We start from the raw sequence: 17,548 nt of genomic DNA, 5'->3' as shown, positions 1-17,548 counted from the left end.
TGGCTATATGCAAAAAGAACATTGATATATTAACAGTTAAGGAGGGATTTAGACAAGGGCTATATAAAAGAGATATTTTTAGCCTGAATACTTTAGCATGCTTAAATATACTATACAGAGTAAGGTTTGTTGCAATTACAAAGATATCCAAGGCTTTTGTAGTCAGAATTTTTTCTAACAGCTTAAAAACTAATAACCAACATGCCTCAAGCTGCTGTACTAGTGAACTTGTGCAGAACTTCTTAAAGCTTGTTGTGAAAAATTTGTTAGCATGCCTGTAAGAAACCAGCTAAAGTCCACAGATCATCACCAGGCAGCAGCTAGCCAGCCCCTTCGATGATGAGAAAGTCCAGGAGTCACTAACTCCCTCCTGCTCCCACACACAGATGTGCTTTTTTTGGCTTTCTACCTCACTGCTGTTTGAAAGAAAGGAGGAAGATAAGCCTGTCTGAACTGACATGCCAGGGGCTTCTGTAGGTCTGGCCCTGAGCAGTTTATTGGGAAGCTAGAAGCAAACACAGCCAATCAAGCAATATGTCAATGTCTATCCCACTGTGGGGAGAAGTTGCACTCATAAATAGAGAGCAAGCAAGGAACAGCAGAAGATGCTGACTGTTAAGGAGGCAGCCACTCAACAAAACACATCACCATCACACACACATGTGAAATTCTTTTTTATTCACTTTCTTGTGATGAGTGATGCTTGGGTTTATCATCAGAATGAAGAAAGTTGATGTATCCTTATGAATACACAGATACACCCCACAGGTGTAACTGTCAATATTCTTCACCAAGCACTGCAAAGAAACCATTTTCTTCACCAGCACAGTATCACAGGTAGCAGTCCTGAGATGGACCAAGGAATTGCTGACATGTCTGGAGCCAGGTACCGGAGGCAAGAGTGACTTCAGGAAAGCAACCATCTCCTACAGAGCAGCAAACACAGAGCTGCCTTCAAAACATGGTTGCCCAAAGCAAAACCACTCCTTGGGAAAGGGTAGAAAATGGTCTTGTGTAGCTGGTATTCCTCTTGTTTATTGGTATGAAGGACATGCTTATACCCCATTTGAGAACAGGTAAAAATAAGAGCACAAAGTGGCTACAAAACTTTCAAAGTAGCACATGTCCTAATGCTCTTAGCCTACCTAAACAACACTAAACACTAAACACTTCAGGATGAGCAACAATACTGACAAAACCACACTGTTCTGAAATGAATAAATATATTTCTGTATGTGTCCTTCTGTGCGCAACATATACCCACTTAAATTTCCCAATTTAAAATATAGAACCAGAAGGACAAAAACTCTGCAGCAATTGTAATAGTTTTGTGGCAAAGATAGATTCAACATAATTTTTTATGTGTTTCTAGTAAAAAGCAGTAGTTTTACCTTTTGATATTAAGTAATGCCCAAGGTATCCCAGTGGGAGTGTTGAAAGCAGGCAGCAATTTCTCTCCAAGCTCCACTGCCTTTTTTCGGAAAACCTGAAAGTTAAGAAGAAATCAAGTGTTGGAAAATGCATTGTTGCTCCAACTCAATTAATTTAGCCAATATCATTATTGAGCATATGGCACAATCCATCTCAGCACAATGAAGCATCCCTGCTCCTTCAGTGTGACATCAAAGGAACAAAGCAGCACAGTCTGTTTCCATTGCACCTGGTGAGGAGAGAACTCACACAGCAGGAGCACACAGTGACAATGCCCAGATGATGTGCTCCTGGCACCACCAGCATCGAGCCAGAGGCACCAGCACGGCCAGACCTGACCCTGCAGAGCAGGTCACGCACTCCTGGCTGCCCCTGCTGGCACCCTGTGCTCAGGGAAGGGGCTGTGAGCCAAGGATGCTGCTGCACCCTGCCTGGCTGGCCAGCAGCTCCCTGCCCCAGGTGCCATGTCCTCCTGGAGCATGGGGACACAGCCGCAGCAAGGTCACCTTTGCTCTCTGTCAGGTTTGTTCACGGGGCTCAGCACGCTGCGGGAGCCTGGGCTGCATTGCCAACCTTGCAAGGGCAGTCTGTGGGAAAAACATTCCCCCACATCACCACACATTTTGCAGTGCTCCAGTCTTTATGGACTCAGCTGGCTTACACCCAGAGAGTGTCAGTGCCACAATTAATCAAAAAATTGGAATATACCCCTGTGGCCAATGAGACTTAACTGATGCGCAGCATCCAAAGAGTTTCAGCTTCCATTTCAAAAACATGAAGCAGAAAGACCCCAAATGCTTACCATATGCCCACAAGAATGACAGACAATTTAACAAGAGGAAGTTTTGTGTCCAGGTAAATAGTTAAAAAGCTGGAACAAAGAGGATTTTGCTTTCCTTCAACTGCCAGCTCAGCTCAGGTTACATTAACCTTACTGTTTGTGCACTGAGCGCTCTACTAAGAGAGTTTTTAATTAGAAACAATATTGTTCCAACTTAAATATAGAAACCTATTTAGTGATTTCAATATGTGGATGTTCAAGGCCTATCTGCGTGGAATTACACTGGGATCTTGTGCAACACTGAAAGGGATTATCCCAGGTGTAGCAGTCAAAATAGCAAAGTCACCTTCATTGTTCTCTCTTTCTAATAATGGTTCCTTTCAACTTGTTTTTTCTCCTCACAGATGATGGATTTATACTTGTTTATGTATTAGAAATCAGTTTGTACATCTGATGCGTCTTGTGGTGCAGCCACGCATATATAAAGATATTTGCTCAGCAAAACAAGGTAATGAAGAAATTTCTTTCCACAAAAATAAAATACAGTTTGCAAAATACCACCTTCTAAAAGCCACATTGAAGGAAGGTTTTTATTATTGAAAAAATATGTGATCAGAAGAGAATATAAAACTTTTGAACAATCATGTTACCATAAAGAAGCTCCAGACTATCCCATCCCACGGTCTCTCCATATGATACAGATCTCAAGATTGCTCTGGCAAGAGTCCAAGATTTAGAATTACAGTAAAAGATATTTTGAGGGAGATTAACTAATTTCAAGCCAAATTATGTCTGGAGTCAGAAAACTTTCTTGAGTGGATTGCATCAGAGTGCTGGGAGAAACCTGAAGCAAAGCAGCAGGGAAAACAATTTGCTTGGAAATCCCGTCACAATCCATGATATTTCTGACTTCCCAGTATACCAATTATGTGGATTCTGATGAGAATTAGTTATGGATTTGTGATCTTTATCCAGCACATAATTCAGTCTTCCCAAGGCTTACAGCCTTGGTGAACACTCAGAACCAGTTGGTGCAGAACATCACCTCTGAGCAGATTTCCTTGGGAGGAGCAAAGGACAGGAACCCACTCGGAGCGCACAAGCTTTCCCTCATTTCACAGCCATATTTTTCACCTTGGTCTGCTGAAACCAAACCTATCCTTTGCTCTTACAGCACAAGAGAGGCCTCCCTCAGCCTTTCACAGCATATGGAGTGATCAACTCATGAGCCTCTCTGCCCTGAAACATGGAAGTACTGACAGGAGAGTGGCTGCAATCATCCTCCTAAGCCATGGGCACACCAGGACCCTGATATTCTGTAGAAGCATCTGCTGCACAGCACAAACCCCCCACCTTTAGCCATGCATAAAGGGGCTAGATAGATATCATATGGAATGCTGTTAAACATGCCACATGTATTCTTTTTAGCTGTTTATGTAAGGACAAGAGGAGACTTCCCCTTCAAAACACACACACACTTACTCACTGCAGAGGCAGCAATGCTCAGTACCTGCTGTACCTTGCAGGCTGTATCAATCCCTCATCCTTAAAAAGATTACATGTAAGCTCAGAATGAGATCTTTTACAATAATTGCTTCTGGACAAAAAATGCGATATTTTAGCATCTTAATTTGATGTAGAGCAATAATGCTTCACTTTGAAGTATTTCTACCAAGTCTAACATCTTCTAAAAATTCTACTGTATTTATTTTATAAATAAACAACACAAATTCTCTCAAAATAAAAATTGCCTACTTTATGGAAATGTCACAAACAATGGCTATCCAAAAATAAACATATGAGATACAAAGCAATAAGTATTGTTCCATGTATGGATATGGAAGGAAAAGGTAATTCAGTCCTGTCAAAGCTGGTGTCCTGAATACCAACATTAGAATACACAGTCAAGCCAGGCATTCTAACTTTATTCTTGTCCAAAATGCACCTCTTCCAATGCACTAGACAATTTTCATAGTAGGCAATTAGGAAAATAGAATTTTAAAATATTTTTAAACCATCATACAATTTTGAAACAAGTGCTGAGGTGAAGATGCACTTCTTGTTTACATGAGAATTTCAACAGGTTATTACTAATGCATGCTGGTAATTTTCCTTCTCCTTCCAAAGTCAAAAATAAAAATCAACTATGGACATTGCCTATTTTTATCTCTCGATCTTACTTAACATGGCTGAACAACTGACAGGTAAATCACTATCCATGAAGAAGAATGGCATAGACAATAATGACAAGACTACAACAACACTGAATGACTGAGCACAATAAATTGTAGCCTCCTGCAGTAAAATTATTCTCTTTCAGCTAGGATAAAAGGGTGAAGATAAATAAAGGAACCCCTTTATTTCCCAATTTTCAACTTTAAAAGTTAATAATAAAAATAATAGGAAAAGCAGGTGCTGCAATTATTGCACATCATCCACAATGTTCACTGTATTTTTCTTCTGCAGAAACCTACAGTATTGGAAAAGAAATAAATATTGTACTGGGTAAGATTTTTTTTTAGTAACACAAGTAAATAAACAATAGGAGTTTCTACTTATTATTTCTGCTTGTGAATTGAATTTCAACTTTTGCCAAGCCCTGATCCTTCCCCACTTCCACCAGTAAAGCGACTGTTTGGTAAGCACAAACGATGACAGCCATTACGAGAAGCACAAAACAAAGGCAGAAATGACAGAGCACAAAATTCAGAGACATTATATATAATAAAGGAAAACATCCAGGACAAAATTTCCCAACCCAGTGGTTATCTTTAGAGCCTCAAGGACCTTTCCTGGCTTTTCCTCATGAATGCTCATCCAGCAGTAATGAAAGGTTACTTACATGAAGCACTCCAACTAGGTCAGACCTGAGAGAAGCTGTCACACTCCCATACCTGAACCCACCACTCCATGCTTAGTTTAAATATTAATCTACAAATACAAAAGTCTACAAAGCACTTCTGAGGCCTCTATCACTTTCTCCAATGCTTTATCATATGTAGATGGGAGGAGTGTGGAGTTACTTCCTTGGCATATTGGCATTCCCTTTACCAGGTGGTGCACAGAATAAGCCACACTGCCATCAATCCCTTCTTTTAAATTGAGGATTCACAGCAAAGTACTATGATTACCTTTAAAGAGCAATGAAGCCCCTAAAAATTGCACTGGTATTTAACTCAGCTAAACACCATACTTCACCAAAAAAAATTGTTCTAAGTGAAGCACTGTGATTCAGGAAAGAAAATGATAATTGAGACCAGTCACAAATACATGATCAGTATTTAAAAGTATAAGGTTGGGCAGGATACAAAATGCTTTCTCAAGCATTTCTCTTTAACCTAATTTTTGCTAGTAGTCAGACTTTGGATGTGAGATAATTCTCTTTTTGAACTCTAAGGTGTTATTAACATTTTTTAAAAGTATAATGCTGATTCATACTGTGTGAAGGTCCTGTGTAAGATGGACTCCTCCACTAAATAAGTAGAGATTTCTTCATACTCCTCAGTCCTACTCAAAATCAGCACTAAAGCAAATTAGATACTTACTATAATCATACAATAGATCATGCAGAAGAGAGAGTTATTATACTTTCTATTTCAATCTCTGTTTATGTTAGTAGGTTGTGAATTATCACAAACACAAAAATCACATCGGACCGCCACCATTACTCCAAGCCAGCAATTCTTTGAAGAACATTTGGGTAAGCACTGGTAGGTAAACAAGAAATCCACCTCACTGCTACACACTCATCTTTCCTGTTACAGTCTGTTCATTCCATAGGCAACACACACACCAAGCCAGGGAACAAGACATTATTTTCTCACTCATCAGATAGCGTTAAATATTTCTTAAATACATATAAGTGTTTTTGATCTTCATAAGAGAGAACAAACTAACTAACTAAGAGATCATACATCCAGAACTGTGATGCTAATGTTAGAACACCCAATGCCACAATCAATCAGATCTTGCAGACTCTTCCATCCATTAACAAATCTTATTAGGGAAAAGAGTGTTCCCACAGAGAAACAAGGCTCTGCCTGCAAAGATGCAACCACAGGGCAGAGACCAGACCTGTCATCTGGTGAGCACTGGCTTTCATTATACTGCAAGAATGTCAGCTCCTCTGGATAAACAAAAATGTTTCCTCTGGCTGGAATGACAAATCCCTTTGAAAATGTCAGATTACCTCATTGTAGTTTTAATTGCTATTGCTAATCAGGAAGAAAAGAAAGCACAGGAAACAAATATCTTAGAATTGCGTATGTGGCACATCTAATTTTAAAAAAGGCATAACATGGTACAGCATCATAAATTAAAGAACAGCCAGAATTCTGCCTTAAGAAGCACCACATAAAGGGAACCAGAAGTTAAAATTTAACATCAAAGGAAGGAATACTGTATTTTAATCTTTTTTTCAATTGACAAAGACATTTTGTCTACATTTCTAATTCTATCAAATTAAGCATTTCTCTTTTTTGTTTTTATATTTACAGATAAAAACTGACAAGTCACTAAGTAAGATTTATTGCTTTATTTCCTGTACCTGACTGCCTTTCCCAGTAGGGTAAGGAATGAATATTTCAGTGCAAAAGCAGAAAATGAGAGCAGAAAAATGAACAGGGACAGGCTGCTTTCCTGCTCTTCAGAACACTGAATAGAAATCCTCTCAGCATAACAAATGTTGATTTGGGTTCAAAGTGGTGTGCTAACAAAAAAGAGCCCTCTTAGAACAACTTGTCCCAATACCTTCTTTACAAAAATCCAGGATTATTGCTGTATTTACATTTGTTTTATTTTTACAATGAAAGACAAGAAATGCTACAAAACTTGTGGTACTCCACCTGACATAACAGAATATTAAAGTAGTGTAAGCTGAATTCTGCCACTATCTGCAATACCAAGTGATACTACACCTAAAAGTCAAATTATTTGAAACCTATTTCCTATAACGCATTTTCAGTGTTTATGACAGCTGGATAAGTTACCCAGGTGCTGGTGTTAATTCATCAGCAACTCGTGCTTTTGCAATTACTGTCACCTTGACACTAGCAGGTGCCAGTGAGTTGTATTTGATTCAGTCCTCACTTCCAGCTGATCTGAAGTAATTTATGAATATTCTGAGCTAAAAGGTGAGGAGACAAATTAATAACATTGCTGGAAACAAGCATTATAATGAATCACATCAGTGTGATAATCAGTGACAACAGAAGAAGCCAAATGGCCTTCAAAGAGGACTTTCATGGCTGTAGAAGTATTTTGTACATCTAGATCCATCTAGATTTTGTACATCTAGTGTTTTGAGTGTTTTCCCCAGGAAGCAGACTGTGTCCAAGACCAATTTCCTAGCTCTGGGCCAGCCCTGGTCCTGCTGGACTTGAGCATGTGAAATGCCACACCAACACAAGCCCACCTCTGTGAGGGGATAGAATGTAAGAAAATAAAGATAGTGCAGAAGGTAATCTCACCCCTAAAGGTTGCAGTTGTACTAATTACCAAAGATTAGGAACAGGCCTGCTCTTAACAGGCCACAGCTGTGTCCAGTGAGGATGAGTGCTACAAAAGAGTGGGTTAGCTGGGGGAGAAGACAGCTGGAGCTTGCTGGCTGTGCTGTGAAGGAGTCAGTGCTGCAAGGAGCTGCCCTATGAGAAATCCCTGAGAAGGTAAGGAAGATTTGCAATAAGATGACCACACACCTCCAGCCCAGGACTGCACCCAGTCTCAAGTTTTCCTACCAGGATTCAGAAAAGGGGGGCAATGCATAAAAATCAAGTGGCTCCACCTGAGAGTATCTACAGTAGCCAAAGATCAGCCAGAGCTGATCAACACAATGAAACACACCGACACCAGTCAGCATCACACTCTTCACCACCCTGAGTTTTGGGAAGGCTTTCTAGTTTGCAAGTGTAATGCCAAACCCAAAGCACCTGTGCCCATGTGTACGACTCTTCTCAAAGCTTTTGAAAACAGTGATGGTAGAAATATGCAAATAACTTACTGCAGAGATTCAGGCAGCTTGTGGGATCTGTGAGCACTCACTCACCTGCAAACTGCTGGAATAGCAGGTGTCTTTTTCACAACTACACAAAGTAACAAACGTGAGTAAGCTTTTAGATTTGTACTACCCTTTCCAGAATAATCCAATATGCTGGTCACCAGCTAGTAGAAGAAAGTTCACATAAAAAAACCTGCCTATTGCAAAAATTAGATTAGATTAAAAGAAAAATCCCTTATTTTACTCGATCAGCCTTTTTTTGTTATGGTTTCACTGGCAGCAAGAAAATTAATTTTCTTTTCTAGCTGACTGATGTACTAAAGAAGTCACATAGTACCATGAAGAGTATCCCCTCTGCGGAAAAGATTGTAGAGAGCTTAATCAAATGGAAGTAACTGGATTAGTGAGAGATTTCCAGATTTCATTCAAATGCACACAGCAAAAAGCAAAAGCCCCCTCAAGTTATTAAAAGTAGCTAACGTATGTAATTACTTCACTTATTTTTTAACTAAGAATTTCTATGTAGATATACTGTGATTGAAAATCTTATTTTAGGAAGGCCAGAATTAAATGGTACAAAATGTTAAAAAAGAGTGCAAGGCACAAACCAAAGAAATAATGTAATGTACTGAAAGTTTTCCATACCTCACTTGTACATTAAAACTTAAAAATGAAGACAGGAACTGCTACATAACTGCTGAATTCAAAAAAACATAAAGGAACACTTTTTTCCTGTTATATTTGGTTTTTTTCTTTGGTGCTATTCATGTCTATTTAGGATTGCTTACACAGACAAACTCCAAGAATTATTTAGGAGGAAGAACTTTTAAACCACAGGAGAAAAAGCAACTGTTCATTTATCTACTAACGTCAAAAAGCTAAGTTTTTTAAAGCTTATGTATACTTGAACAATTAGAAGCTTAGCTACAACCCATTAGCACTGGAGAGCTTATGAACCAACCATTTAATAATATCCCTGCTGCAATAATTCAAGAAAAGGCAGTGATGAATGCAGTAAACAAACCGCAATGATTGCCTGTAATAACAAAAGGAATTTGTTACGCACAAAAGCCTTTGAGAATTCCTCACCCCAGACTGAGGGCAGCTTTAATTTTTCAAGAGGTGTGATAAGCAGCATGCACAAAGAGTAACGAGCTGGATTTACTGCACGCGTACGGATTAACCGAGCGCTGGCAAGCGGCTCCCGAGGCCCCAGGTACAGGTAAACAAGGCTCACACCTCCAAAAACTGTGCTCAAATCTGAAGACTCTGAAATACCACACCACCCCAAATAGACAAATTATGAAACAGCTCAGTGTCAGCAAATCAGTGTCAAAGATTTGGGGTGCCAGCTTTGTGTCCTATCAGCAATAGAAGGCCTGGAACTGCAGGTCTCCAGTCAAACAAAGCATTTGTTTCAAGCAAGGACAGATGGCAAGCTAGCAGGCACTGAAAGTGTCAGCAGCCATGATGGAAGACTGAACCCACATCTAAGAGCTAGTGGAAGTTTTAAATGTCTGTTTTTACAGAATATCCACATAAGAGGAACAGGATCTTAAACCATACAAGTTAATACTATGTTATATTCTGCTTTCAACAACAGGCACCACTTAAGAGACCCCATACAACTGTACAACTAAAGTATGAAGAGACACTAGCACTAAAAAACTCTTTCCCAAGGCTCCTCTGTCCCCAGCAAAATAAGCCCTCTCCAACCTGTGGAAGTCCAACATTCACATGTTTGTATGCTGGTGAAAGGCACTGTCAGCCCTGGAAGCAACTTGTAGACTAACACCAGGCAAGGATGCCACGAATACAGAATATCTCATGCATTTAGTAGTGAGGTCTTCTACAGTTCAGGAAGATGATACGTGCATTTGAAAGTATATTGGATATAAGTGAATGCGACTGAAATTAAAAATATGGCATACAAAATGGAAACTCATTATATTGTGAAGTGATACAGAAACATCTGGATGTCATCTTAAGAGGTTGGTGTTTTTTCTGATTAAGGAAACAGCTGCCTTAGTAAAATTACTCATATCCAGCAGTAACAAAGAGTATCTTTTAGCTCAATTCTTCTGTTAAGCCACAAGCATCTGCTTCCTAATTTTCTTTTTATTTAATCTTGTGTACCCAGCTGAAGTGCTGTAACAACAAATTTAAATAGCTGCCTCATTTTATATCTTGCAAGCTATCATGACTAAACAAAGAACAGCACTTTGCATATGAAACTTTCCTTTCAAGCAGGTGACCATTGAGGGGTGATTTGCAACACCATCTGTGTGAAAGCAGGGGGTGGGGTGGAGGAGCCTCATAAACTGCATGGGGAATCAATAACTACATCCTCAATGCAGCATAAAGGGCTTTCAGAAGATTCATTCCTAGGCTTGTAAATTTGACTGTATATTTTAATTCCAATACCATTAAGTGATTTAGAGTGATGCCTTCACTCTAAATGACAATCCTAGACCATGGTGGCAGGCACAGAAAGGGCTGAAATCACTCTGTACATAAAGGGAATTCTATTTTATTTCTAATGGTAACTCTGCAGCAAATGGGGAGCTGTTTGTTTCAGCCAATGTTATGTGACAATTGCAAGTTTCTTCCAGGCACTAATGGCAAGAGTTTTAAGTGATGGTTATCAATTACACAAGTATAACAAGTGAACAGGATACCAAGGGTGCCTACTTTATTTGTTCTTCCATTCATTTTTCTCCTTACTTCATTCACTCACTTTAATATTTTGCTCCAACACCAGAACGACAGCTTAATGAAATTACTCTCATCAGTTTGAATCAAAAAGATCCTTGGATAAAAGGGACCAAAACTCAGGGTTTCCTATTATTCTGCCATCTCCCTTGAACTGACCACTAGCAAACCTGAGCAGCCCACTGAACAAATGGAACAAGTAAATATACATCTTTTTGCTCTGTTTGCCCTCAAAAAGATGGTCTTCCTCAATTCACTACATAGTCTTGATCTGACATCATCACAAATATTTTGAGGCAGTTACTTGTATCATTCAGAGGTTGGTCCTCAAATGGTTAAAATGTACACTGATGGTGTCCTCAGAGGAGGCAGCACAGAGTAGTTCTCCAGCCAGCTCAGGGTTTTGTTCTTTCTGGAGTTACTCCCATTGCTCTACAGCAAGTGTGCTGGGTCTGCAGCAGCAGTGCAGTAGCAGTAAGGAAGAAAACTTTTCCTTTTCCCTCCTGTTTTCATGCAAAGTGCTCCAGATGGCCAAGGGCTGTGTTTTCATGAAGCCGTGAGTGAAATTTCACAGGACGATGGTTGAGGTTGGAAGAGACCTGTGTGGAAGCAGTTCTGAAGGTCATCTGGTCCAGCTGTGCTGCTCAAGCAGGGCCACCCAGAGCCTGCTGCCCAGGAACATCAATGTGCACAGACAGCTTTGGAATATCTCCAAGGACAAGGACTCCCCAGTCTGAATGGGCAATCACTGCAAATCACTGCAGTAACCAGTCATCCTTAGAGTAAAAATGCATTTCCTGATGTTTAAAGGGAACCTCTTGGGTTTCAGTTTCTGCTTGATGTTTAATATAAATGTTATATGTATATTTTGGCATTAGGACATGGACAGGGCAGGGTCATAAGTGACAAGCTGTATCTTCAGACACAGCAACAAGGGATTTATCAAGGGTCTTGTCTTGTTGTCAGTTGTTTGATTTCGAATGAAGCAAGCAATAAACTTGTAATAATAGTAACAAGGACAACTAATAGCTAGTGAACTACATGTAATGCAGGCTATGAAAGGATTAGCACAAGGAACAAAGTATGATGAGAATCTAAACAGACAAGTTTGAGTACTGAAGTTTTAGAAACAAGCCATGATTTTAGGCACAGAATTATAGAGTTCCAGGCTTTATACAGTCTTGATTAAACACAAAAAGCCTAAGGAGTTAATTTGCATTACTCTAATGTCCTTTGCCAGAGACCCTATGCTCCTCTTCATGCATCGGCAATTCCACATTCCACCGCCCATTAGTTTGATGTGTTCATGGATACAAGGAGAATAAATTAAATTAAACTAAACACTACTGTTTTGGAGTGTCTCTTATATTCTTTAAACATATATAAAATATAATGAGTATTCAATAGAAATTAGTGTTGTATATTATGGCTGCCCCATGTTTAAGCAGTAAAGTGCTTCTTTTAATCCTTATACTAGGATTGAAGTCAACACAGGAATTTCCAGATTTTGTGATCACAGATACTGGAAAAAAGTAGAATGATCTCAAGTACAAAGACAGTGTCAACAGTCCCTCTGTTAGATCTACAGCATGGATCACTTATGAATAAGCCACTGAATCACAAAACTCTCTCACTGAGTTTCTTCTAGCACCAGCAGCTACAGAATATTTCTATCTCACTTGTATAGATATATGGGACATGAATCAACTGTTTTAGCTGTTTCAGTCCTCAGGCTTCAGTGGATGCTCAGATTACAAATAAATTTGTTTTGGTCAATTTCATTAAAAACAATGGGATTGAGAACGTGCCATTTGGGTAAGCAAATTTACAAATTTTAATTTACAAATTTACAGCTTGGATTTGCAACCATGTGAACAGATGAGCCTGATCCCATGACAGGTGAGTTTGGAAGCACCAACAGTTGCATTGATGCATTATTTTTCAAGGGGAGGAACAGGTTAAAATTTAGCATACTCTGCAGGTTCCTTTCTCCACAACACCCCTGACACACCATCTAGATGGCTTTTTATATAAGTAATGTAACAATAAAAATTTTCCTCTATACAGCAGGACAAAAAGATGATGGTTTCCTAACTCAGTGCTTTCTTTCTTATTACTGAGATTTCTCTGACAGACAATAATCATTGAATTGTCTGATGAATAATGGACAGGATCAAAATGAGCCTGAATAAAGTGCTTGTATATTTTCCTTAAATTAAATATAAGAGATGTGAACTCTTGTAGTTCTTTGCATGTAAGCCAAACAGGAGGCTTCAAGAGAGAAGAACTATTTAAGAAGCTCCTTTTATGTTGTAAGTTAAATCATCAGGCAGACTAATTCAATTCCATTCTGTTTACTGTAAGACTATTTCTCTTACTGGACAAGTCGTAAAACTAAATTGACTAAAATATAAGAATTTCCAATTCTTAAAGACTCAGAAACAAGTCCTCTGACTGAGCAGCAGGGCTGCCAGCACATCAAATTTATGAGCAATTCAATTGCTTCTATGAATTTCCTGCAGTTAAAACTTTTTTACTTTTTTTGAGCTGAACCTCAAAACCATTCCTGTAATTAAAAACCCATAAATTGTACTCTCTAAAGATTAACACTATTTTGAATGCAGAACATATTTGAAGGAAACAATGGTTGGAAGTATTAGTAAAGACTTCAAGTATGTGTATTAGCACATGGACATTGCTTTCCATGCCCCCACTTGAAAAAAGAGGAAAAAAAAAAGGCATGACAACCATGTAAATTCTCTCAATTTTTAACAGTGGCTCTCTCAATTTTTAACTACATGGCTGTAGTGCTTTATTTTATTCTTTAACCGAACACTACACGTTGCCATTTCTAGAGAAAAGGCCTTTCAGGCTTCACTAAATTATTTCTATATTTAATAGCATGTAAGTTAAAACATTAGAGTACCTTAAGTGCAATTTCAAGCAGAACTAGATAGGAAAAAAGACTTCAAAGCATGATTTAGAAAAAGGGCATCTTAGTCACCAGCTTCACTCACTCATTAATTCTGTTACCAACTGTCACAGTCTATCAAGAAAAAAAATATGGCTGAGTAAGTCCTCGTTATCTCAGTAAATCTTTACTTTTGACCTTGGGTCAGTTAATAACCATATTAACTTAAGACGGACCCTTCAAGGAAATTAGAAAAGCTGATGGCATTTAACACTGAACTAATTCTGCTCAGGCGTGCTGAGAACCACCACTGTGGTTTCCTGCAGCAGTGTGGCAATGATGGCCCAAAGCATTACAGCAGTGGTAAATCTTGCCTGGAATCAGGAAGATTATTTATTCTTCCCACTAGAATATAAATGGAAATAAAAGCAGCTCTGGAAAGAAAAGGCTGAGCACAGACTGAAGCATGTTTGCAAGAGATACCCTGTAAGCAGCAAATGCTGATGAGAAGGTTTCAGTTATTCACTAGTTTTGCATGATAAAAGGAAAAAGATTGAAATTGTCTGTATACTATGAATAGTGTTTTTAAGAGCAAGTTGGGGAAAATAGCATCCTTTAAGAAAAACAGCATTCTAAGCTGCTGACTTTGTTCTGCAGCTGTTAGTTTGAAGAAAACAACAAAAAAAGAGTTTTTAAAGTACAATGGAAGGGAGTGAAATTCATAGCATATCCTTTTCCCATGATGATCCTTAGGATCTATTGGACTGTAAAATCATCTAGTCATGCTTGCAAAAATTAAGGACAACTTGGCCCCCAAGGGACAACAAAACTTTAAAGCAGTAACAGGACTGAACCAGCTCCCAAAAACAACTAGTATGGTTATTTTGCTTAGCCTGCAAAAGCAGATGATTGCCTAAAGACTGAGGGAAAGAAACAAACAGGACATATATAGTTCTTCAGATGAACGAGTCACAGAGTATTTTGGATAGTTCAATGGATTTGAAAAATCAGAAATAACAGAACTGGTCCTTTATGCCAGAAAGAAGACAGCTCTTTGTTAATTGAAGGTTGACTCCACTCCAGCAACTCTGCTGCTGGAGTGATCTTCCTTGTTTGCTTTAGAGTTATGTCAGTTTACATAAGACTTGGATGTTAAAACAAGCTCTTGAGCCTTCATGTAGCTGAATGACAGGAGTCTCCTCATCCTGTACTGTTCTAATTAGCTACTATTTGAAGGAGTTCATCAGGGTCGGGTGGGTTAATGTCAGCAATTAAAGGTGTTGAGTAAAGAATATCAGAGCTTAAAACACATAACAAAATCCAAATTCTTCAGAATATTTTACCATCTCCCGACCTCTCTTGTATCTTTTGCTTTACTAGGAAATTAAACAGTCTGAGGACTGACCAGCTAACACCTGTGGGGTATAGAAGCTTGTATACAAGTTGACAAAAGCCTTGCAATGTAAACAGTGAGCTAAGAAACTGAATCTGCTGTTTAACTACATCCTAAATTTTTTTTTTTCTTGAGGAAACCAAGCAAGACTTGTCTGAGACACTGGCACTACATACCACTCCTCCTGTTCAGCTTTCAAATCTTCATGTTCATCCTCTTCTCAGTTTCTGGCTTAAGAAAAGTTTGCAGTTTGCCCAATTCTGTGCACTTAGCCCTGGGCAAAATAAACCCTTACATTTACTGATTGGAGGAAAACAGATTTGCTTTTCAAATGTTTCATGACAGCTCTGTTTAGGGGCAATCACCTGCCAAAACCACAAAACCCCATTGGCATCTCTCATGCTGGAAGTGACACAGGATTTTTAATGTGCACATCTTTTCCAAATTCCTTCTCAATCATTTGCACACAGGGTGCAAACACAGTCTGACTATGGCAGAGGCAAGCTTTTGGCACAGATGACACAGCAACTGGACTCATTTATCAACCAAAACATTTACCAACATAATTCAACTGTTGCATTTTTACAAATGGCAAACAAAACATGTGGCTTCCTGCAGTTTTTGAAAGGTGTGGGAGAAAGCTCCCTACTCATCCTACAAATATTTCAGATTTCTGTTGCCTGAAAATAAAAAAATTGATCCTGCCAAAAAAAAAAATCCACAGGACAATTAGCCCTCACCATAAATTGATCCCAAGAGTTGGTGCTAACTTAAAGCAAATGAACCTTGTTTGTATCTGTCTCATGTTTGATCTGCTGAGCAAGATGTGTTGCAAGTGCAAAGCAGACTTTTAAAAGAATATCTCTTTCTCCTGCAGCAAGGATGCCGTTATCTCTACCTATTGCTAGAGGTATGAAGAGCATGCAAGAGCAGCAATGATGTCTGTCTGTTTCTGATTTCAGGCATTCAATCTTCTCAATGATCTTCAGTTAGCTTGAAGCAGCAGAATTGGTGGGTGGCACAAAGTGGTGTTTTGAAATGAATTTCTAATCTGATCCTTTAAAGAGCTAATTGGATAGGAAGCTTCCCAAATTGCATTATACATTTCTGTTCACTCAAATTGTATTTATAATATTAAGAATATGCCTACATATTTTTTACTAGATGTAATTTAAATTTTTGGAAAGAGATATGAAGATAGAAAGATTCTTTGCTAAAGTCAGCTTTGGGAATCTGATGGAATGTCTTCAGAGCTGCCAACAGAATCAAAAATGTGGTAATCTTCTACTGGATGGTTTATGCTTTAAGCTAATAAGAGAAGGATGTTATCACCTACTTAACTCCCAACTTAATGAAAACTAACCTCAGACTCAGTTTACTGAGACAAAGCACAAAGTGGAATCTCCCATACACTAGTTATACATTGTGAAATATTTAGATGAAGAAGAGCTACTCCACACACAGAGTAGAATAATATTTTCATGTGTACTTTTTCTTTTGGTAAAAAAAATCAGTACAATGATTCAATAACATCTATTATTATCACCTAATTGAATGTTTATACCACATCCACAGAGAGAATATACTTCCCAAATATTTCACATAGCTCAGAATTTAAGCAGCTTAAATTCATGCTGATCTATTCCCACTGTCAGCACTGAGATTTTTTTGTTGCTTTCATTGGCAGAAAGAATTAAAATTCTTCACTGTACTATTATACATAAGCATTGTTTTATAGATATGACCAGTATATTTGCAACAATTTAAATGCTGCTTGCAAATGGCTCCACCAAACCCTGATCTAACCATATGTTGTACATTTTCTATTAAATCTGCACAGCAACTCCACCACCTCCTCAGGCAGCATGTTTTTACCCTCCTTTTACTCTTCTTTATTATGCAACTGCATTTTGTGCTGCTAAGTGACAGAACTGGAAACTGGGATAAATAAAAGGGAGAAATATCTTGGAAACAACTTCTTTGCAGGTGCCTGGTGATTCTGGACAGGCTGCTAATAGCAAGTAATTTCTTCTGTACAGTATATCAACCCACATGCAAAGAATTCTTCTTTAGAGTCTATCTAGAGCTGCTGCTCAAAGGGAAAGCACTCACACTACTATTTCTGACAGACATTCTCTTTCCAACTGTTCTGTAGAACCAGAATGAAGTGAAACTGTAGGAGCAAGTTGAAAGCCAAATCCTCAGAAGAAACAAACAGCTCCCTCTCAGCTGCTTGAATTCTACTTAATAATATAGCTCATGAGCTTATGTCAAATATACCAGCTGTTACAATCACAATCCAGTATTTCTTAAGTCTCATTATAA

At 38.6% G+C, this 17,548-nt stretch overlaps 1 protein-coding gene across 1 annotated transcript in view; it reads right to left on the bottom strand.

Annotated features, from left to right (window-relative positions):
* MAN1A1 (mannosidase alpha class 1A member 1) overlaps positions 1-17,548 on the bottom strand; it is a 139,321-nt gene that overhangs the window by 58,649 nt on the left and 63,124 nt on the right. Inside the window, exon 5 of the mRNA XM_054280111.1 lies at positions 1,392-1,486. Coding sequence (XP_054136086.1) covers positions 1,392-1,486 — 95 coding nt within the window. The remainder of the gene's footprint in view (positions 1-1,391; positions 1,487-17,548) is intronic.

Source organism: Melozone crissalis, unplaced genomic scaffold (assembly GCF_028551555.1).
Source record: "Melozone crissalis strain CALT ecotype California unplaced genomic scaffold, PUWL_Pcris_2 ptg000027l_1, whole genome shotgun sequence".
In the NCBI taxonomy this organism is placed as follows: domain Eukaryota; kingdom Metazoa; phylum Chordata; class Aves; order Passeriformes; family Passerellidae; genus Melozone; species Melozone crissalis.
Note: the sequence above shows the minus strand (reverse complement) of the source record. Positions and strands in the feature narration are given on the sequence as shown.